This window comes from Hyperolius riggenbachi, chromosome 12 (genome assembly GCF_040937935.1).
Source record: "Hyperolius riggenbachi isolate aHypRig1 chromosome 12, aHypRig1.pri, whole genome shotgun sequence".
Lineage (NCBI taxonomy): Eukaryota > Metazoa > Chordata > Amphibia > Anura > Hyperoliidae > Hyperolius > Hyperolius riggenbachi.
The window spans coordinates 220,990,308-221,013,085 of NC_090657.1; the positions used below are offsets into that span (position 1 = coordinate 220,990,308).

Below are 22,778 nucleotides of genomic sequence, written 5' to 3' on the forward strand. Positions count from 1 at the left end.
ACATGTACAAAGTGGTTTTTAAAAGCGAGCTTTAATATTTCTGTGCAAAAACATTTTTCATTAGAAGAACATTTATTCCATTGCAAGAATATTTATTTCATTAGAAGAACATTTATTCCATTGCAAGAATATTTATTTCATTAGAACATTTATTCCATTGCAAGAATATTTATATTATTACAAGAACATTTATTTAATTGCAAGAATATTTATTTCATTAGAAGAACATTTATTGCAATGCAAGAATATTTATTTCATTACAAGAACATTTATTCCATTGCAAGAATATTTATTTAATTGCAAGAATGTTTATTTCATTACAAGAATATGTATTTCATTACATGAATGTTGCACTTTATGATCTAGCCTGATTTTACACATACAAAATGTATTTATACACTTCCAGAATACAGAGCATTTCATTTCTTGGACAGACATGATAGGAGGATATTGCAAAAGCCCGATTAATATGTATATTGAACAGGGTGACCCCAGCAACAGTCAGGGGACAGTTGCCAGTAATTTCTAAATGCAGCATATTACACATTCCCTATCACAGAACTTCCTGTGTACACAGGAAGTTGCTCTTAGAGAACGGAAGACCTCCAGCGAGAAGGAGGTAATGTGTTCAGCTTCAGCCTGCCGCCGCTGCTGCCACGAACACCACCAATGATTGCAGGAGGGGGAGCGCTGAGAGGAGAGGCTGAGGTGAGGGGGGAAATAGGGGAATTTCCCCCCTCCTCCACCGATCTGCCACACTCTCATCTTATGCTGCGACCCCTCCTGCCCCCAAAAGTTCCTGAGCGGGGGAGCCGGATTTTTTTCTTGCAGGGGGCCCGGGGATTTCTAGGTACGCCCCTGCCTTCAGCCACATGCTACTGTACTTCTCACGGACATGGCCCGCAGGATCCCTCTCCCCTCCCTTCCTCCCCCCCCTCCCATGGGGTTGGATGTACTGCTCATTAACCAAATCTAAGTAGGATCATTTGTAAACGGTCACCCAAAATGATCATTGGAGCAACACAACTCTAGTATGTGTTGGAGGTCTTACAATAATTTCCCTACCGGCCGTGCTGCTCTTCTTCCTCAGAAGGGAAAAGCTGCAGCTCCTGTTGGCCCTTTAGTTGGAAACCACGACCGCCTAAGAGAACTCTAAGCTCTTTTGTCATGTCATTTACATATTTGTCATTAAATACTTTCTCCATCTCCTTCCAGCCCTTGGTCCTTCTGTTGTCACCTGCAGGTGTTTCAGTGGACAAATGCAGGTCACTAAGAGATTCTATAATATCCCTCTCTATGGTCTCCCTATTGCCACCTTCTTTCACATCATTTCTCACATGTTTATTACGGCGTAGAAGATTACTTAAAGACTCTGCTTCGGCACAGTTACCGTACGGCCAGGTCTGTTTATCAGAGGTCTTCTGATACTTGAGTTCATACTGTACATTAAACATTCTGTCACATTTTCTGCAGGGGGGGATAACCTCATAGTCGCACTCTTTCCCGTTAAACCTGCAGGCACAACATTGCACATTGTTTGGGAAGGTGAGACCCCTCCCGTTGTCACCACAACGCACGATGTATGAAATGGCTTTGTCCCAAATATACAAGGAAGATATGGAAATCATGATCTTCCTCGGTACTTTGTCTTTATAGGATATTGATGCGCCATAGTACCAGTCGGTGTCATTGCTGATGCTTGGATCTCTGGCACGACTATACGCAATCACAGAAGCAGAAAAGTCATTGGCCACAGTTTCGTTTTCGTTGTTGTTCCTCAACAATGAGTTGTTTATATCCTTCAGGTTTTGTTTAAGCGGTTCTGGCTTCTTAGCGTCATCAGCTGTAGTCATCTATGCATGAACAGAAACAAAAAAACAGGGCTTATTACCTCGGACAGTGATGCTCTCCGGATTGAATTCGGATTAAATCCGAATGACTTTCAATCGGATTTCATCCTCCTAATTAATGCAGCTGAGCGGGTGGGCGAGGGGGGGTTAAATTTACCCAGCATCCGTCTTCTTTCATCCGTCCCATGCCGCCTCCCACGCTGCGTTCCAAGCCGCGTCACGGGACTACAAACACTTCCTCCTTCCAGGATTTGCACACATTCGCACACATTCCTCCTTCTAGGATTTGCACACATTCGCACATATTCCTCCTTTCAGGATTTGCACACATTCGCACACATTCCTCCTTCCAGGATTTGCACACATTCGCACACATTCCTCCTTCCAGGATTTGCACACATTCCTCCTTCCAGGATTTGCACACATTCGCACACATTCCTCCTTTCAGGATTTGCACACATTCGCACACATTCCTCTTTCCAGGATTTGCACACATTCGCACACATTCCTCCTTCCAGGATTTGCACACATTCCTCCTTCCAGGATTTGCACACATTCGCACACATTCCTCCTTTCAGGATTTGCACACATTCGCACACATTCCTCCTTCCAGGATTTGCACACATTCGCACACATTCCTCCCAGGATTTGCACACATTCGCACACATTCCTCCTTCCAGGATTTGCACACATTCGCACACATTCCTCCTTCCAGGATTTGCACACATTCGCACACATTCCTCCCAGGATTTGCACACATTCGCACACATTCCTCCTTCCAGGATTTGCACACATTCGCACACATTCCTCCTTCCAGGATTTGCACACATTCGCACACATTCTTTAGTGTGTTATTTTGGTACCAAACATAGTCGAACTTTAAACCAACTAGCACACCGTTACAGATTCTGTACTGTTGGCCAGAAAATGCTCATAAAATTTTGCTCACTGAAAACGCCCCTTAGGCATCTGTTTTGTTTGTTGTTGTTTTTTTTTTGAAACTTTACCAAGGTAGGAGGTGCTGGACTGAGATGGAATGCAGCTTACCCTTTAGGGCTTGTTTCCACTGTTGCGACGCGATTTCGGCCGCATTCCGACGCTTGTAAAAACGCATGCGGATGCGTTTCCACATGCGTTTTTACCCGCGATTTCGCATGCGATTTCGCATGGCAGGGTGCCATGCGAAATTAACCATGACACTGCCAGGGCTAAATAAAATTGAAAAAGGTGCGAAATCGCACGCGAAATCGCGAGTAAAAACGCATGTAACAAACGCATGCGTTTTTACTATTAAATACATTAGCGGCGATTCGCACGGATTCCCGACGCAGGCGAAATCGTTGGCTCTTTTGTGCGTTTTTTTCACGCTGAAAAAAACGCACCTCAACAACGCTACAGTGGAAACAGGCCCATCCACTTGTATTACATGTGCGGATCTGCATGCGTTGGACGCATGCAGATTCGCGATAGTGGAAACGAGCCCTTACAGGATACACAAGGTGACATGATGAGATAGGCATGTATATGGCAAGCACACTCATAACTATGCTGTGTTCCTTTTTTTTCTTTCTGAAAGAATTAAAAATCAGGTATGCAAATGACTGTGTCTGTCCAGGTCAGTACCAGGTCAGTCTATAGCATAACCCTCACTGATAAGGAATTACAACCATAAAACACTTTCCAGGCAGAAAATGGCTTCTGAGAGCAGGAAAGGGATAAAAACAGTCAATAGTCCATAGATTTTAGCTCTTGCACACTTCAATGAATGTGTCAATGAGCAAACACTGTGAAACAATAAAAACCTAAAAATTAAATTAACCTTTTGCCAACCACTCTACGGCAATTGTTGTGAACATGGCGGCAGCCCCAGGAACGCTCAACGCCAATTGACATGATATCCTGGGGGTGGAGATTGCAGGCATGGGCGTAGGGCCTGGGGTCGCAGCGGTCGCCTTCGCGACCGGGCCCGCCTCCTAAAGAGGCGGGGGAGGGGCCCGGGGACCATGCTCGTTTCTAGGGCCGTTCGGCCCCTGCCTGAGCGCCATGAGCGTTGCTAGCATCATATTTCCATGGCCTGTGCCACGGATATGCTGTTGGGGTGCCCCGTATACCTTTCACTAGGGTGCCCGAACATTTTCTGATCGCGGCCGCCGGGTGTACGATATGGGAGCCGCCATCTTGTGGGCGGAGTTCGCCGCCTGTCACCTGCAGCTAAAGCTCCAGCCGAGTCCAGCCAAGTATTCATCCGCCCCCTGCCCAATCACGAGCACTTGGCAAGGGGGCGTGTAATTAGATTCTAAAGGAAGGGGGCTGGAAAGAGCTTGAGTAGCTCCGCCCCCTGCAAGAGTAAATTTCGGAGAGGTGATTTGCCCATCCACCGCATGGCATCCTGCTGCTGTCCTCAGCCTGGAATTAATAAGGGGTGCAGGCATACAGGGTGCTGCTGCAATCACAATACAGCACATCGGATAGCTGAACTATCAAAGCTGTGTATGTGTGTCTGGGCAGCCCCGCCTCCCTCCATTCGTTTCCTCGTGGCTGCACAGAAATGTCTCTGCTCCGTCCAGCTAGAGCAGAGAAAGCCTAACACTGCAGTGTGTGACACTGGAGGGGAGGGGGTAAGAAACTACATTTAGGAATAAGATTCTCACTTGATTACAGAGATACATAGGGCATTCTCATATGTAAATGACTGCAGCATGGGGTGCCTGGCTGGCTGTGAGTGGCTAAAGTTGACCCCATTAGCATTTTCAAAACAATGGGATCCAACACCAGTGTTAACCCCACATGCAGGCAAGGTATGCTAATAAGCCAGACATGAGATAAGGTACAGGGAGAAGAATCCTTCCTGCAGTATCCCCCTCCCCCTAGTATGCTCTGTATATCTGAGCTTATTAGAGTGCAGTTTCTGGCCAACCCTGCTGCTTTTAGCTGGTAAGCAGCAAAGTGAATGTATAGTTTGCCTCCCTTATAGCTGCCTCTTTTTTTCTTATTTAAAGCCATGCTGTGATAATGGAAAAAACCTATCCCTCTGTAGGCTTCCCACATCCTACTCCAGACTACCACTGCTGCCAAGGAAGCTTGTCTGTGAGTGACCGACCACAGTTGTACTGCACAGGTGACTGATCACCCTTGCCTATGCAGTAGCACAGAGCCATTTATGCACAGCAGAAAAAAATCCCAGCATAAGTGGCTCCGTGCTACTGCATAGGTGTAAGTGGTCTTGCACCCGCTTGTACACGGGCAGGGGTGCAGGTACACAACAGTCCCTTGTTGAAGAGGTTTGGAGGTCCCAGTGCTGGAACGAGGATGGGGACAGGGAAGCCATGTGCCTGTACATCTAGTAAACTAGCTGCTGCATGTGCTAATCTCTGCTACCACCAGTATGTAGGGTGTAAGCTGTTATTCTGTGCCTGTACTGATAGTAAACTAGCTGCAGTGTGTGCTGATCTCTGCTGCCTCCAGTATGTAAAGTATAAGCTGTTACTCTGTGCCTGTACTGATAGTAAACTAGCTGCAGCGTGTGCTGATCTCTGCTGCCTCCAGTATGTACAGTATAAGCTGTTACTCTTTGCCTGTACTGATAGTAAACTAGCTGCAGTGTGTGCTGATCTCTGCTGCCTCCAGTATGTAAAGTATAAGCTGTTACTCTGTGTCTGTACTGATAGTAAACTAGCTGCAGCGTGTGCTGATCTCTGCTGCCTCCAGTATGTACAGTATAAGCTGTTACTCTTTGCCTGTACTGATAGTAAACTAGCTGCAGCGTGTGCTGATCTCTGCTGCCTCCAGTATGTACAGTATAAGCTGTTACTCTTTGCCTGTACTGATAGTAAACTAGCTGCAGTGTGTGCTGATCTCTGCTGCCTCCAGTATGTAAAGTATAAGCTGTTACTCTGTGTCTGTACTGATAGTAAACTAGCTGCAGCGTGTGCTGATCTCTGCTGCCTCCAGTATGTACAGTATAAGCTGTTACTCTTTGCCTGTACTGATAGTAAACTAGCTGCAGTGTGTGCTGATCTCTGCTAGCTCCAGTATGTACAGTATAAGCTGTTACTCTGTGCCTGTACTGATAGTAAACTAGCTGCAGCGTGTGCTGATCTCTACTACCTCCAGTATGTACAGTATAAGCTGTTACTCTGTGCCTGTACTGATAGTAAACTAGCTGCAGTGTGAGCTGATCTCTGCTACCTCCAGTATATACAGTATAAGCTGGTACTCTATACCTGTAATGATACTCACTGTACCATATGCTGTTAACTTCTACTCCCAGTATGTACATTGTGAGCTGTAACTGTGTCTTTACTGATTGTAAACCAGCTGTATTGTGTGCCTGTCCCTGCTACCTCCAGTATAAGCTGTAAATCTTGGTACACATATACAATTCTGATTAGCCAGTTTTACTACTTCTAGGTATTATGAGAGCTCAGCTCTGTTCATAGTATTTAAAGTCTTTTTTTTTTGTTCATACGACATGGGGGTTATAAAATTGGTTAGTGATTGCTCAATCAAAATTGAATATGTGTATGCATCTTTACTCTATGCTTATACAGTACTGATAGAAACTACTGTAATTAAATGATAGGGGGCAGAAACTAATTAAAGGATAGGGGGCTCCATCCAACATTTTTGTTGAACAGATCCATTAACTTAGGTTATACCGATGCTAAGTTCATGTACATTTGGCCCCACCCACTTACTGAATGGCCCCGCCCCCTTGGCTAACCTATACTGCAGGCACCTATACCTTGCTCGGGGGGGGGGGCGCAATTTTTACACCCACCCAATAAGATTGCATTTGTGGTGAAATCTGCTGCCAGGGGGGGGAAGGGGGGCCCACATCCAGATTCCGCATCGGGGCCCAGAGGTTTGTAGCTACGCCACTGATTGCAGGGGATCGCGCGTGCCGGTCCATCATCAGTCTCCCAGCAGCTATCGCCGCTAGGAGACTGTTAGATGGTGAAACCGCCGTCTGTTTACATGGTACAGTGCTGTGACCTAAGGCCGTGTCACTTGGCTGTCCCCCGGAGAGGCTGAAGAGCGATCGGCTCTCATAGGCTGATAAAAAAAAAAAAGCCTGCAGCAGCGATCAGAGCCCACCAACAGAAATCTGTTGGTGGGCAGAAAAGGGGGGGGGGTGACTTGTGTGCTGAGATGTACGCTCCTACAGCTAGCCCCTTAAAGCTGCAGTGGCCTGAATTGCAAAAAATTGCCTGGTCACTAGGGGGTGTAAGCCTGTGGTTAAAATATAAAATTAAACTGTGGGATAGCTACAAAAAAAAAAAAAAAGTTGTTTTTTTTATCAGATATGATGGTTTATCTCATCCGTTTATATTCACCTCATGTCTCCTTTTATCACTTTCACTGCTGCTGTTTTTTTTAAAGGAAGCAAAATCAGAAATGCAAACCACTTGCATTATTTATCAGTGCCTATGTGAAGTTGCTTTCATACTAAACGTTACGGAAATTGTGTTTTTTTACATCTCTCACTATTTTTGTAAGCAGCAAATCAATGTACTCATGTTAGTCTTGGAAGACAGAATACTTACATATTCCAGTAGGATAGAAAACGGGGACTGACGTGGCAGATGTGTTTTGTATATATCAAATACCTCTTGGAACCTGTTCCTATATACATTCAAACTTTTCTCGTGAAAAAATTCTTCAGGTTTAACTCGTGGGTTATTAATGTGTCCAAAAAAGAAAATGGAGTGTAGTAGCTGAGGAGAGAAGAAAACATTGCATTAGTTTATACTAGACATCAAACAAATGACAGGGCTCATAGGCTGCAACTGAACTGTAGACCAACAGAGGCATGCAGAGCCCCACAGGTGCTAAATACATGCATTGAATGCAAATCAGATGCAAATCGTACTAGTTCTAATCTATAATTTGAATGCAAATTGATGCACATGGATGCAGCTAGCCATAAGTATACTTACAGGAGTTTTGTACAGCAGGAGACATTGGCAGCGCTTCCGTCCTCCTTTGCTGTACCTGTTTTGAATGCATGTTGTGTATTTTAGTCCACAGTTGTGGAGCTCTGCACATCTATTGCAGGTAGTCAATTCGGGTGCAGCCTCTGTTTGGAAGCATTAGTTTATACTAGCTGATGGCCCGGCGTTGCCTAGGTCTGTATTTGGCTGGTGTTGGCTCCGCCCACTTCTTCTAACCCTAACGCACAATTACTCAATGACCTAGTTTGTGAGCTTTGCAAGGACATTGGCCCCAATTCACTAAGCTTATCTCCTGTCTTTAATAACGTTTCTGAGCTGTTTCTAGTGTTATCACCATGGTGATAAGGCATGTAATATTCACTAAAGAATTCACCTCAGGCAGCCCTAAACTTAAAGGTGGCCATACACTTATAGATTTTCAGCAGATTCGACCATCATATAGATTTCTGTCAGATGCCTGTCAAGTCGGAATCTGACAGGAGTCTATCTGATGTGTGCCACACACTAGGAACAGATTTCAGAATGAAATCTATTGGAAATCGAGCTAAATGCATTATTGGACAATTACATCCAATGCAACTCTATGGGCCATCGATCTGCAGGCAGCAGCAGATCGACCTAGATTTTCCATCCTGTCAGATCGACCAAATCGATCAAAATCTGCCACAAATCGATTGGTCATTGATCGGCAATCGATTTCCGATCGATCGATTTGATCAAATCGGTCGATCAACGGCTGAAATCGGCCATTGTATGGGCCCCTTTAGTGGCCTCAATTCACTAAGATCATGCTGGTGATAATAAGGGAAGAGAAAACTTACCTCCACACATCAGTCGGTATTTTCAGTGGCCTTCCCTTTCCTATCATGACCACGCCCCCCTTTTTTACGGTTTGGCTGAGCGACCCTTTTTCCTGGCTCCAAAAGTTGGGACTTATGCTTTAAACTGATTTAGCTCCAGGTAATGGCTTTCATTAGTGTGATCATAATAATGCTCAGCTAGTTGGGGATTGTTTCTTAAAGTGTAACTGTCGGGCATAAAATCAAAAATCAATTCTTTATTTTTATCTGGTACACAAGTACTAAGGATTCTAACCAGACAATCCAAAAGTTAAAATCTCTATTACTTTTTTTGTTTATAAATGATCATTCCCCAGTTTTCCTGACTCTTATTTGGTACGTTGCCGCACAAAGGAAGTTGCAAGGCATGCTGGGTTGTCTTTTTTTGCTTCTTTATTTCCCCTCAGACTTAACTAATGTACAGAAGCAAAAAAGGACAACCCAGCATGCCCTGCAACTTCCGTTGTGTGGCAACGTACCAAATAAGAGTCAGGTAAACTGGGGAATGATCATTTATAAACAAGAAAATTAATAGAGATTTAACTTTTGGATTGCCTGATTAGCATCCTTATTACTTGTTTACCAGATAAAAATAAAGAATTGATTTTTGACTTTATGCCCGACCGTTACATTTTAAGGTGTGTACACACGCACTACAGAAGCGAACGACGGGCGGACATTCAGCAGACTGTAGTGCGTGTGTACGCACTGTCGGCGGACTGATAGGGCCCTTTTCCACTAGCAATCGCTAGCGTTCACGCTGAACGCTAGCGATTGCTGAATCGCAATTAGCGGCGATTCCCCGACGTTCGCGGCCGCGATTTTGCTATGCTATGCACTACATAGCAAAATCGCGGCAAAAGTCGCTCCGCGGCGCGATCGCGATCAAGTAAAAAACGAATCGCGGTAGTGGAAATGACCTACCGCGATTCCTATGTTAAAAAGCAAACCGTAGCGATTGTAAAATCGCTAGCGGTTTGCGTTTTTGCGATTCAGCCAGCGCAAACGCGCTGGTGGAAAAGGGCCCATAAGGCTGTTCCTGAACGATCCGCTCAGCGGTAGGGTCCGACGGACCCGTCATTGGCTTCTGCAGTGTGTGTGTACGCACCTTTATAGATTGCCACTGTGCTACTCCAGCCCCACAACACTCTTCAGGAATACTTACCCTTTGCATATAAAAGTTTTTGACTTCTTTTTTCTTTTCTTTGTCAAGAAGTTTCTTGAAGGCTTCAATAAAGATGTTTCCGCTTAATTGAAATTGTTGCTTTAGGTTCTCTTTATATATGGAAACTTTCCTACAAAATAAATCAAATGAGGTTTGCATGAGATTGAAATCCGCCTTTCATTCTGTTTTTTTTAAATCCTCCCTCAGCTGTATAATTTTTTGTCAGACAAATCCCGTCCATTCTTATTCATTTGTCACTACCATAGATTAGATTAATCTGCAAGTGTAAATGTATTGCTATACTAGTAAGGATGCTTATATTGCACTAATCCTTGTCACCAATGAATGTTAGACAGTGCAACACCAACACAATCTTTGCATGCAGGACAGAATTATTTGAATGCCATTGCCCATCTGTAGTGGCAGTCAGAGTGGAGTGCAAATTTATTACAAATTGTATGCAATTTGGAATTGGACCAATGAAGACTAGCAGGAAGTGCACTTGATTGGAACACTCCCAAGCTGCATGCTATATGCATAAAATTTGTATACACTAGCAGAAAACATATGAAACCGTTTACTATAGAGGCACAAGGCCAGCGCTATAATGCAGGCGAAGAGGGGTAATTGCCCCACAGTCAGCAGCCCCCCCCCCCCCCCCCCAGTGTCCCCCATTCACCACAATGGCACGACTCGCGCCGTTGCCATGGTTCCCTTTCTATCCTTTACTGTTGCGGCCTGCCGCAGCAGCGCTCTCCCCGACGTGACACAGGCATGTGACGTCACATCAGTACGTACATGCCTATTCACTATCTGCCTAAACCACACGTGTCAAACCCCGGCCCGCGGGCCAAATATGGCCCTCAGAGCCATTAAATTTGGCCCTCAAGTGGTTTCCCCACTTTGCATTATGTTTGGCTCCTTCTAGACCACCAGGGAAGCTGGACTGGAGGTAAAGCCCCAAAACACCTGGGAAGCCATATTGGTAGGTAGGGGGGAAGCACTAGACTCCAGGGAACTGTATAGCGGAGGGTGGGGGGCCTCTAGACACCGGGAGATTGTATAAGGCAGGGAGGACCACTAGACACCAGGGAGCTGTATAGGGGTTGGAGGGATGACATTAGACACCTGGGAGCAGTATAGGGGAGGGAGGAAGCCAGTAGACACCAGGGAGTTATATAAGGGAAGAAGGGGGCACTAAATACGAGAGAACTGTATAGGGTTGGCGGCACTAGACACCAGGAAACTTTAAAGGGAGGAAGGTGGCCAGTAGACATTGAGGTTGGACCGCGACTAGGTCCCAGTGTACAATTTTGGCCCACTTTGTATTTGAGTTTGACTTCCCTGGCCTAAACAAACACAGAGCAATGAGAAATGAATTTTTTCAGCAATTATGGGCCTGATCCGATTCACTTTTCTTCCTATGTTTTCTTCTAGGAGATAATGTTTTCATATTCTGTTTAAAATAACTTTCCAGTACTCTGCAATTGAAAAAGTACTAAAAAGCATGAGAAAAAGTACTGCCGAAATTATTCTGAGTATTTTCTTGCTTGCTGTTGGCTCAGAAGACATTTTATTACTAAGATGTTAAAATATCGCCTAGAAGTCATCTCATGAGAAAAAGTGAAATGGATTAAGCTCTATACTGTATATACTGTATTTTCCGGCGTATAAGACGACTTAACTTTTCCAGTTAAAATATAGAGTTTGGGATATACTCGCCGTATAAGACTTCCCCTCTTCCAACGCACACCAAATAAAAATTAAAAAACATATACTGGTGCTATATATGAACAGATACTGGTGCTGTACTGTATGTGGTACCCAGTATAGAACAGTATACAGGGGGTTGTTAGCCATGGAACAGAGGTTGCTTCATGTGGGAGAGGAGGCTACAGATGGAATAGTAAGGCTGCAACAAGTAATTCGGCCTACAGAAGGAAAACCTCTGCAGCCTCGGCCGAGAATCTAGCGTTAATGCAGTGTGTGTACAGTGGCTGCACGATGTCTGTTACTGATCCCCAACACCCCAATCACATTGTTTTCCCCACTCCTCCACTTCCCGGGAAGCTGCTCCTTCACTCCTTCTCCCCCACCTGGTATAGCAACAGGCACGTCTTAGCCTGGAAGCAAGTGACACGCCTCAGCCGAGTTCAATCCAGCGTGCGCACATAGCTTACGTTTGTGAATCTGATTTCAGCAAAATGAACAGTAAGAGGTCTAGTCAATGGCAATGGTAATGTCAGCTCTGATGCCGCTGAAATGGTTTCTTGAAAGGGGCAAAGGTTTTCCAGACATCAGATTTGATCAAAGAGGGATCTATCTGATGGCCATCTGCCAGTGTATGGGCACCTAGAGAATAAGTCTGTACAAGCAGGTTAGGTAAATTCAATGTCATCTTGTTTACAAACACCAGTTTCTGGCACGTAACTGCTTTAAAGTCGATCCAAGATAAACTTTTACACATTTCATAATTGTGCCCCTTGCATATATTTTATAGGACATTACTCAACCAAATACTTTTTTTTTGTTTTAATGCCCTAATTCCTTATAAACTAAACAAGCCTCGCCCCCAGCTCCTCCAGCCTCTAGGCATTCTGAGTCCCATGTAGCAAGTGCTCATGGGAGCTCAGTAAGGGGAGGAGGAGGCGGCTTTCCCCGAAGGAGGAGGAGGTGTTTCCAGTCAGAGATTTCAGAGGCAAGGGGACGGAGAGGGGAGGAGAGAGTGGAGTTTTCACAGGCTGAGGAGTGGAGATGCAGAGCAGCTTGCGTGTGTAATGACAAGCAGAATATGGCTGCTGTCATTTGATCACAGGAAGAAATAATCATATACTGTTGAAACTGTTTGCAGCTAGATTTACTGTGTAAACTATCTAAACTTTAGATAAGGTATATAGACAAGTTACTTGTTCTAGTTAGTTTTTCATCTCGGATCTGTTTAAGGTTATTGCCCAATTGCAAAATTTATAGATTTTAGGTCATAGATTGTTTATTTGCACCTGACCTGTTGCCTCAGTATTACATATGAGAAGGACCCTCAGGAACTGGGAGATGTAAAGACCATCGTACAAATGTATGCTGAATAAGGCCATCCATTTGGTTCAACTCCATGGATTTCCATACTATTTGTTTAGCAGAAGTTTGAGGCAGCTCCCCCACTTATCCATACATCTTCAGGATCTTTTGAGCCAACCCCAAATTTCTGGCCTACACGGTGGAGGTACCAACGATTTGAGACTAAGGGCAGTTCGATAAAATAATTTAGATCTGTAAAATACCGCATTCTGTATTTTACACTTTTTTCCCCCAAACTCATTAAGATTTCCTTTGCATGCGGTAGAAGTTCAGTCATTTACAGAACGAACTTGCTTCAATCCACTAAGCCCTGCTTGGTAAGTCTCACCAGCTGAGGAGCAGGTCAGGGGTCAGGCGGGAAGCTGTGGGTAAGAGTCGGTGCTTTCTGTGCAGTGCATCTCCCACATCCCTTTGGGTGTGCTGCATTGCACGCGATAATTCACAATTGCGCACGATAATTTGAAATGCGGAAATGCGCACGAAAACGGTCGTGATATGAGTTATCACAGTTTAGTGAATCAAGCCCCTTATCAAAGATATCACACCTTATCAAAGTGAACACGCCTTATCAGAGTAGCATAGCGAGTGCTGCGAACCCGCAGGGGCTCAGGGCAGGATGAGCCAGGCATAAGTTCGTAGTGCTCACTATGCTACTCTGATAAGGTGTGTTAACTTTGATAAGGTGTGATATCTTTGATCGGGTGAATTTAGTGAATCAAGCCCCATGTGTGTTTCTATGCAGGAAAACGCGCACGTTTTTTTCACAGCAGATAATGTAAGAAAACTGACAAAATGTGCAGAATTATACAGAATGTATTTTTTTTTTTCTGCGCTCGAAAATCGCATTAAAGGAATACTGTACGGGATTGTGGGAAAATGAGTTGAACTTACCTGGAGCTTCTAATGGTCCCCCGCAGACATCCTGTGCCCGTGCAGCCACTCACCGATGCTCTGGCCCCGCCTCCAGTTCACTTCTGGAATTTCAGACTTTAAAGTCTGAAAACCATTGCGCCTGCGTTGCCGTGTCCTCGCTTCTGCTGTGTTACCAGGAGTGTACTGCGCAGGCACACACCATACTGGGCTTGTGCTATACACTCCTGGTGACATCAGTGGGATTGAGGACACGGCAACGCAGGCGCAGTGGTTTTCAGACTTTAAAGTCTGAAATTCCAGAAGTGAACCGGAGGCAGGGCCGGAGCATCTGTAAGTGGCTGCGCGGGCACAGGATGTCTGCGGGGGACCATTAGAAGCCCCGGGTAAGTTCAACTCCTTTTCCCCCGACACCCCTACAGTATCCCTTTAAGTGCGAATTAGCCCATTGATTAACACGAGTTCTCAGTTTTTCTGTGCAGAAGAAGCGCATGAAAATAGTCTAGTGTGTTCCCTGCCCTAACACTTTTACTTGCATTACCAAATGCGTAAATCTTTAAAAAATGTCAAATTGCAATTCACAAAGTATTTACCTCACTAGTCGACAATTTTGCTTTTCAGTGCGGTAATAGGTTTGGTGAATTGTAATTTGGGAAGCTGATCGGTAAAATCGGCTGTTTTCTGCATTACCCAATGTGGTAATGCTCAGTGAATTGATGCCTATGTAATGGAATCCTCAGAAAATTGGTAACAAAACTTGAAACAAAATTACCTCTGCCGGTCTGGTCTAGAATTTGACGTATTGTGGTTTCCCTGTGGGAGAGAAAAAACATCATAGGAATAATATTTTAATACATTCAACAGTTCAAACAATAAACTGAATGGAACGCTTTTTCTCAAAGGAAAGCTTATATTTGTTCTGATAGATGAAGTCTTTTTACAAGGGAGGCTCAAATCTCGGAGCAGTTGAGAAGGGCACAAGACATGTGGTGTGTTGGGCACCTAGGCCGTACATTACTTTTGAACCTAAAGGATACCCGAGGTGACATGATGAGATAGACATGTATATGTACAGTGCCAGGCACCCAAATTACTATGCTGTGTTCCTTTTTTACTTTCTCTGACTGAAAGAGTTAAATATCAGGTATGTAAGTGGCTGACTCAGTCCTGACTCAGGCCCAGTGCACACCAAAAACCTCTAGCAGATCTGCAAAAGCGCTTGAGGTTTTTGAAGCAGATTTCAGAGCGATTCTAGGCATGAGAGGTTTTCTAAACATGCCTAGCGTTTTTTGAAGCATTTTTGTGTAGGAGATTACAAATATTGTTACAGTAAAGCTGTTACTGAGCAGCTTCTGTAACAAAACCGCCTGGAAAACCGCTCTGATCTAGCGTTTTTTAGAGCTGTTTTCCACTTTCCTATACTTTACCATTTAGGCAGAAATGCCTCAGAAATCCAAAAAATGCTGCAGCCTGAGTTTGCGTTTGTGGAAAAAATGAGCCGCTCTGGTGTGCACCATTCCATTCACTTTCATTAGCCAAGCGGTTTTCCCCCTGCAAGTGGTTTAAAAAACGCTTCAGAACCGCTCTGGTGTGCACCAGCCCTCAGACAGGAAGTGACTACAGTGTGACCCTCACTGATAAGATATTACAACTATAAAACACTTTCCTAGCAGAAAATGGCTTTTGAAAGCAGGAAACAGATAAAAAGGGTCAATAGTTCATAGATTTTAGCTCTGGCATACTTCAATGAATGTGTCATTGAGCAAAAGAAATAAAACAGTAAAAAATTAAAAAAGTAGATTTAAACATAAACTAATCAATATCTGTTGAGGGACCTGGCTTGACTTGTAGGTGAAATGGCATTACTGCAGTTATTTGCAGAGGAACATGGCTGTTGCTGTACTTACTGAACCAATGCAATGCCATGTTTCCGATAAGTATCGGGGCAAATTTGAGTATGAAAATACCCTGCAACTTTTGACCCTGTTACACTGGAAAATGAAAAGTCAGTCAATACACAAAATCAAAGGCAACTATTTTATATTTATACAGTATTTATCCACACTGTAAATATTGTATAATTTCACAGAGAAATGGTCTTACGTTGCTGTCTACTTGGGGGCAGGCTGGCGCCTCTGGCTGGGCTTCGGTTGTACTCATGATGGTACTGGTGATGACTATTCCGGAATCCTGATAAAGAAATAAATGATTAAATCAAATTTGTCACTTAATCTTAAGGTGCGTACACACGTCCAACTTTTTCGAACGTGTCGTTTGAACGACTTGTAGTGCAAACAACAAGTTGTTCAGACTTCATGTACACACTGACCAACAAAGCGGCTGATATGCTAATGTACATGTGGTTTAACCAACTTGATAATGAACTGGATAGAACGATGGACTAGATGACTAAATGACTGATCAAACGACTTGTTGTACACATGTACAACAAGTTTGAATGACAGTTACTCCAACGGATCCACCAAGCGGATCAGTCAAAACTGCTGCTATCAGTCTAAAGCTGGCCACTACTGGTCCAATTTCTAGCGAAAAATCGTTAGAGCGATCAGAAATTCTGATCGGACGAAAAATCGTTCACTACACCATCAACTAACCAATCATTGCTTCCTATCTATCACGACCACCAAGAAAATCCAAATTTTCGTTCGACGAAAATTCATTCTGGCGACATTTTTTTCACTCATTCATAATTGATTGTGTCCACCAATGGAGAATATTTACAACCAATCCAATCAGAATTTCTGATCGCTCGAACGATTTTTCGCTAGAAATTGGACCGTTAGTGGCCAGCTTAACGATCGAACGTACAGACGTCCAACTGTCATTCAAATGACAGGTTTGAAAGAGAAGACGTTCTGAAAAATCAGACGTGTACATACCTTGTTATGTTACCAGCATTCTGTCCCCAGCCCCCTGCTGGGAAAGGAGACTGTATAGAGCAGTAACTGAAGTCTAAAGGTGGGCATACACGGGTCGATCCGTGTATGCCTGTTTTTAGATACCATGGTGATCCATCAAGGAAACCATTTTATCACGGACCTTTATGTTAACCACCCTGGCGTTCTGATTAAATCGCCAGGGTGGCTGCGGGAGGGTTTTTTTTAAATAAAAAAAAAACTATTTCATGCAGCCAACTGAAAGTTGGCTGCATGAAAGCCCACTAGAGGGCGCTCCGGAGGCGATCTTCCGATCGCCTCCGGCGCCCAGAATAAACAAGGAAGGCCGCAATGAGCGGCCTTCCTTGTTTTGCTTATATCGTCGCCATAGCGACGAGCGGAGTGACGTCATCGACGTCAGCCGACGTCCTGACGTCAGCCGCCTCCGATCCAGCCCTTAGCGCTGGCCGGAACTTTTTGTTCCGGCTACGCTGGGCTCAGGCGGCTGGGGGGACCCTCTTTCGCCGCTGCTCGCGGCGAATCGCCGCAGAGCGGCGGCGATCAGGCAGCACACGCGGCTGGCAAAGTGCCGGCTGCGTGTGCTGCTTTTTATTTCATTAAAATCGGCCCAGCAGGGCCTGAGCGGCAGCCGCTGGCGGTGTTGGACGAGCTGAGCTCGTCCAGACCGCTCAGCTGGTTAAATCAACTGACCGTAATTCCCTCTTAGAATTTTCTAGTTTCCATACCCGATCAGTGAGAGGACATATTCCCCGGGGACAATTTGCGAGAGTTTCTAAGATAGTTTCAGATCCGACTATGCGTGACCAACGACTCCAGGAGACTGTTTCTAAATTTAAAGAACGAGGTTATCCTGACCATACTTTCAAGGAACGGGACAGTAGACCTAGACGCCAGCAGGGCCTTAGACTCCCCTTTGTTTCCACCTATAATGCCTGCAGCGCTCAGCTGGGGTTCATTATCCGGAAACACTGGGGCCTCTTACGCCAGTCCTTTCCACAAGTTCATGAGTTTAGATATCCTCCACTTCTGTCCTTGAAAAGACCTCCCACGATTAGGGATAAAGTGGGACGAGACAAATATGGGACGACCCCTGCAGCGACTGACTTGGCGAGCAAATTTGGCACTTATCCATGCTTAAGTTGCCATGCTTGTAGCCACATTGTGAAGGGTGTAAGTTTTAATCACCCATCTTTGGGAACTGAGTTTAAGATCCGTGGACACTATTCTTGCGATTCAACATATGTAGTATATCTCATAAAAAGCCCTTGTGGCTTAGCTTATGCCGGTATGACGACACAACCTTCATGTGTGCGTCTTTCATCACACTAGTGTGCGATACGTGGCCAGAATCGGAAACAAGCAGTGTCGTCCCATTTTGTCGAGTTTCGACATTCAGTGTCACAACTTAGGATTCAAGTCATAGACAGCGTACCTAGGACGTTACGTGGTGGAGATAGATTGAAAGCATTGTTAAAATGTGAAGCAGGATGGATTAGACGTTTAGGAACTATGGGTCGAGGAAGTTTAAATAGGGAGTATGATTTATCCTTTTGTATTTGAGATAAGTTGGGTCTGGGTGGCAATCGGGGCCAGTGTATCTTAGGCTGAGGTTTCTTCTGCACTTTTAGGGATAATTTATGGGATGCATCTAGTATTTATATATTGAGAAGACCTTTTTCTTAAGGTTATTCCTGTATTTTTCTATATCTTTCATGTGATTAGTTGCTCTTGATGTGTATGTATGAGGAGTGACCATTCTGAGCTTTTCAATATTGCTAATTTTTTTATGCTTGTTGCGTATATTTTTACGTGTTTTTTCGCGTATTGCATTCATTTTTATGCACTGTCTTTTTTTGAATTCTTTTGCGTATTTTTATGCGCAACTGCCACAATTTTTACCCGTTCTTTTTGTCGGTATTCATGCAGATGTTTTTACGTGTCTGAATACAATCTATGCGTACATTTTTACGCATCACGTGACTTTTTACGCGTACACGACAGTTCCCCATCAGGTCCGTTTTTTCCTATTGGGTGTGGTTTAGTAGCCGTTTTTTCTGTGGGAGTGTTGTTTTGACAGTGATGTCATAGGTTGGATATACTTCCTGTGTACTGAAGTTCCCCATCAGGTCCTCTGCTTTTTGATCTGCTCTGATTGGTCACTTCTCAAGTCCTATTTGTGGATTGGTTAACATTTGAATGTGTAGCCATATAAAAGGAGATATGTGAGCACTCTTTGTCATTATGAGCTTGCAACTTGAAGAAGAAGCATGTCGCTTCGAAACATCAGGCTGTAGTTGCCTTCAGCTCAATTTTGTTATGTGATTTTATTGCACAAATAAAAGAGCTATCTTTTTCACTTTAGCGGTGCTGCTGATACTTCTTTTTTGATCACAGTGGACAAATGGGACGCAAGAGAGGAGAAACAGATTGAGTAGTAGACTACACAGGAGGTAAGTATGACCTGTGTATTGTTATTTTGACTTTTTATTTTCAGTTCAGGTTCTCTTTAAAGAGAACCTGTACTGAGTAAAAATATTTAAAATAAACACATGAGGTAATTTCAAATGATCATTACATAGTTACCTTGCCATCAGTTCCTCTCAGAAACTCACCATTTTCTTCTGACAATAACCCCTTCCAGTTCTGACAACATTTTGTCAGATCTGAAATATATCAGTTGCTGTCAGTAAAATATCAGTTGCTGTCAGTTATAGCTGAGAGGAAAACTGATGTGCCAGGTAATGTCCATGTTTCCCTATGGCTCAAGTGGGCGATGTTACAGTTTAACTGTGTGCTGACCAGAAAGCTGTTATGGGTAATGGCCATTTTCAAAATGGAGGACGGAAAATGCCCTTGATCACAGTGAACAAACAGGATGCGGACAGGAGAAAGACACTGAGGAGTAGACTACATGGAAGGTAAGTATGACTTGTCTATGTTTATTTTGACTTTTAATTTTCAGTTCAGGTTTTCTTTAAGGGCTATTTTACACTTAATCAGTTGCTCTCAGTTATAACTGAAAGACAACTGATTTTCAAAGTAATACCCATGTTTCCCAATGGCACCGTTCACACTATACACGTTTTTACTGAAAGCTTTTTCACAATGCACTGCTATGGAAAAAACACATACTAACGCACACTAACACACACCAACGCATTAAGTGTAATAAGGCCCCTTTTACACTTAATGCGTTGGCATGCGTTAGTGTGCGTTAGTATGCGTTGGTACGCCTTTTTTCCATGGCAGTGCATTATGAAAAACATTTCAGATTAAACGCATATAGTGGGAACTGTGCCATAGGGAAACATGGGCATTACTTTGAAAATCAGTTTAATAAATAAATGCATCAGATGTCAGAACATTTTGACAGCATTAAGTCCATTCCATTGATAACATGTGACAATGGGTGATTGGATTAGGACTGCAGACTCTAATGCTGGGCATACACTATACGTTTCTGCGGCTCGATTAGCCGCCGGATCGACTCCCGCCGCGTTCCCGCGCGCCTGGATCCATTCCCGCTCGTCCCCGCGGGCGCTTCCTTATCTTGCGCTCGTTTAGTTCCATTGTCCTGCCCGCGGGTATCGAGCACGGAATCGATCCGGCGGGCAATCGGACATGATAAAGAAAAAACGTATAGTGTATGCCCAGCATTAAGGCTCATACACACGACAGGTTGTTTGGAAAAATCCGACATGTGTATGTACCTTTATGCTGGGAATACACCATACAATTTTGTTCGATTTTCTGTAATTTACTTGCCAGATAGATAATTTCCAACATGTTGGAAATTATCTATCAAACCATCTACCTGCTGTGCAATTAGGCATTGTTCTACTCAGCAGGAGATGATCAGAAGACAATGCACCCGAGATAATGACCAGTCTCTACAGGAAATAATCTAATTACAGTATGCCTAGTACACACCATACAATTTTCTGTTAGATTTTCTGTTAAAGTGGCCATACATTCGTTAGATTAGCAGCAGATAGATCATCAGATAGATTTATGATCTATCTGATGTATTTAGGAACGGTGAGCCGCCCTGTTGTCTGCCTCTCATAGGCATCAGCCTATGAGAGGACAGCGATTCCTGGCCAATCAGAGGCCGAGGATCGCCAATCTCGTACAGCGCTGCTGGAGACCGCAGCGCTAGACGGAAATAAACAAATGGATTTCTTTCCCCTTCCATTTACAAACAGCCTACTGGCCAACTGGCAGGGTACGATCGTGAATGCGCGCGGCCATTCCCTGGGAAACCACAGCTCCAGGACTTGATGCCAATTGGCTTTAGCGGTCCTGGGGCTTCCGCCGCGGTCACGCCCGTTGGCGTGACACGGTCATTAGATAGTTAAAGGTGTCCCTCTTTTTTATATCAAAATGTTGGAAGGTATGTCCTGTAGGCTGACAAGATGTTAGAAGACAAGACACAGAACATTTATATCGCGCTTTTCTCCTGTTGATCTCAAAGCGCCAGAGCTGCAGCCACTAGGGCGCGCTCTATAGGCAGTAGCAGTGTTAAGGCTCAAACCCACTAGAAACCGCTAGCGATTTCCCTAAATGCTCAGCTAATGTTAATGGATGAGCCAAATTCCACCAGAGCGATTGCGATTACCAAATCGTAAAATGCAGGACATGCAGCATTTTTAGAGATTAGCATTTCTGCAATGTAAAGTATATAAACGCTGGCGTAATCGCTCATCAAAACCTACACAGAGTGATTTTGCTAGTGTTTTGACATTACTGCACACTAAAAAATTTTAAATTAATTGAAAGGACCAATCAGAATTAAAATCGCTACGCAATTACTGGCAAAAAGCTTAAACTTTTTAAAAACGCTGCAATCGCTCATGGAATTGCTTACAAACAGTTCGTTAAAACCGCTAGTGATTGTGATTAGCAATAGCGTTTTGTAGTGGGTTCAGAGACCTTAGGGAATCTTGCCCCTGGACTCCTTACTGAATAGGTGCAGGCTAAGTGAACAGGCTTCGAAGCCCAGCTTCAAACCCTGGTCTCCTGTGTAAGTTCACTATCCATCCACTGCTGGTTAGAAGAACACACAGCGTATGTCCATTTGACATCTGACGTAGGAAGAGAACATGGGCGTAACAATCACCCCTGCAACCCCTGCCATAGCAGGGGGGTCCAGAGACTTCGGGGGCACCTCCCTCTTCCCAACCACAAGTGCAGCCAGTTAGCTAAAAAACCTCCCCATTCGCTCACATAAACTGTGTGCAATTTTTTTCCCTGCTTTCAGAGGCTGCTTCACAGCAGAACACTCTCTGCTGCCATTCACTGGCTCCCAAACACGTGGGGTTCAGGAAGAAAGGGGGCCCGTGCTATCATTTTTGAGGGGGGGGGGGGTAGTCTAGTTATGCCCCTGGTAAAGAGAGATTGCAAATATAAATAAATGTCATTCAGATGCATTCATTACAACAGCACGTCACAAGGGTTCTTACATGGATGTCTGCTAATTCCTCAAGCCCTGTGTGGTATTTATCACCAATAGATATATAGCACTTTACATGTGTAGGACTCAGGCTGATCTGGAGAGATTCTGCCCAACACCTCCTCTCCCTTTCAGGACAAAACAAAGTAACTGAATGAGATGTTAGTGTGTAGTTCAGGCTTAACAAGGAAGAATGATTACAGCAGTCCTACCTGTAGAAGAGTCCAGGCGTCCAGATGAATTAATGAAGCTTCTCTTAGCTACGACAAGTTCTCCAATCTTCATGAAAACGGGGGAATCGAAAGCAAGCTATACGTACTAGGAAGCTCTGTGAATCAGGAAGGGCTGAGATATCCATTTACATTCCATCCCATTGCACCTCCCACAGCACTGTACTCTGTGTACACAAGGAAGTGATTTGTCTATGTGATATCTACTGCGAGAGCAAAAGTCACATTTCTCCATTTTGTTTAATTATGGATGTGATTTCATTATATTATATAAGTCTTTTGTTACTAAGTATGCAACTAATCAACTAATTTCCGTTATATAAATAGAGATGTTAGGTATGGAGGTATAACTGTAAGCAGTGGTGTAACTACAATTCTTAAAGTGTAACTGTCGGGCATAAAATCAAAAAACAATTATTTATTTT

The 22,778-nt window shown here is 44.1% G+C and overlaps 1 protein-coding gene across 1 annotated transcript; it reads right to left on the reverse strand.

The window, feature by feature from the left end:
• Window positions 1-286: 286 nt before the first annotated feature.
• On the reverse strand, window positions 287-22,520 carry LOC137542470 (uncharacterized). The gene is made up of 6 exons (XM_068264407.1): window positions 22,336-22,520; window positions 15,857-15,943; window positions 14,526-14,566; window positions 9,809-9,938; window positions 7,397-7,567; window positions 287-1,853 (listed from the first exon to the last, which is right to left on the reverse strand). Exons 2-6 carry the CDS (start codon window positions 15,911-15,913, stop codon window positions 1,062-1,064), a joined length of 1,191 nt encoding a protein of 396 aa, XP_068120508.1. The 5' UTR covers window positions 15,914-15,943; window positions 22,336-22,520; the 3' UTR covers window positions 287-1,061.
• Between the last annotated feature and the right edge of the window lie 258 nt (window positions 22,521-22,778).